Source organism: Panthera uncia (genome assembly GCF_023721935.1).
Source record: "Panthera uncia isolate 11264 chromosome C1 unlocalized genomic scaffold, Puncia_PCG_1.0 HiC_scaffold_3, whole genome shotgun sequence".
Taxonomy (NCBI): Eukaryota; Metazoa; Chordata; class Mammalia; order Carnivora; family Felidae; genus Panthera; species Panthera uncia.
The window spans coordinates 15,643,328-15,643,758 of record NW_026057584.1 but is presented as its reverse complement, the minus strand read 5'-3'; the positions used below and the strand labels follow the sequence as shown (position 1 = coordinate 15,643,758).

The 431-nt window shown below is 77.3% G+C and overlaps 1 protein-coding gene across 1 annotated transcript in view; it reads right to left on the bottom strand.

Annotated features, from left to right (window-relative positions):
* LOC125910964 (dual specificity protein phosphatase 8) overlaps window positions 1-431 on the bottom strand; it is a 1,426-nt gene continuing 995 nt past the window's right edge. The window contains exon 2 of the mRNA XM_049614486.1: window positions 1-426. Coding sequence (XP_049470443.1) covers window positions 1-426 — 426 coding nt within the window. The remainder of the gene's footprint in view (window positions 427-431) is intronic.

Sequence of the window (431 nt, the reverse complement as noted above, 5' to 3'; positions counted from 1 at the left end):
TTACGTGTCGCTCCTCCGCGCGCCGCCGCCAGCCGCCGCCCGCGCCCTCGGGCCGCCCCCGCCGCCCCCCGCCGAGCCAGCGGCCGCGCCCTCGGGCCGGTACTTGAGCCAGCAGATGACCCAAGTGACGACGACCGAGAAGAGCGCCAGGATGCTGGCCACCGACAGACAGATGGGCCCCACGGGCGAGGGCGACCCGGCAGCGGGGGCAGCGCCAGGGGGCGCCCCGCCGCCGGGAGGTGCCCCCCCGCCGCCGCCGCCGCCGCCGCCGTAGTGGTTGACGAAGATGAGGCCGGTGAAGAGCAGCACCACCATGGAGAGGAAGGAGAAGACGACGCACACGCAGCCGGCGGTGAGCGCGGCGCGCTTGCAGTTCTGGCAGCTCTCGTAGGCGCCCGGGGCGCGCAGGCCGGCGCGGGCGCGGGGCTCGC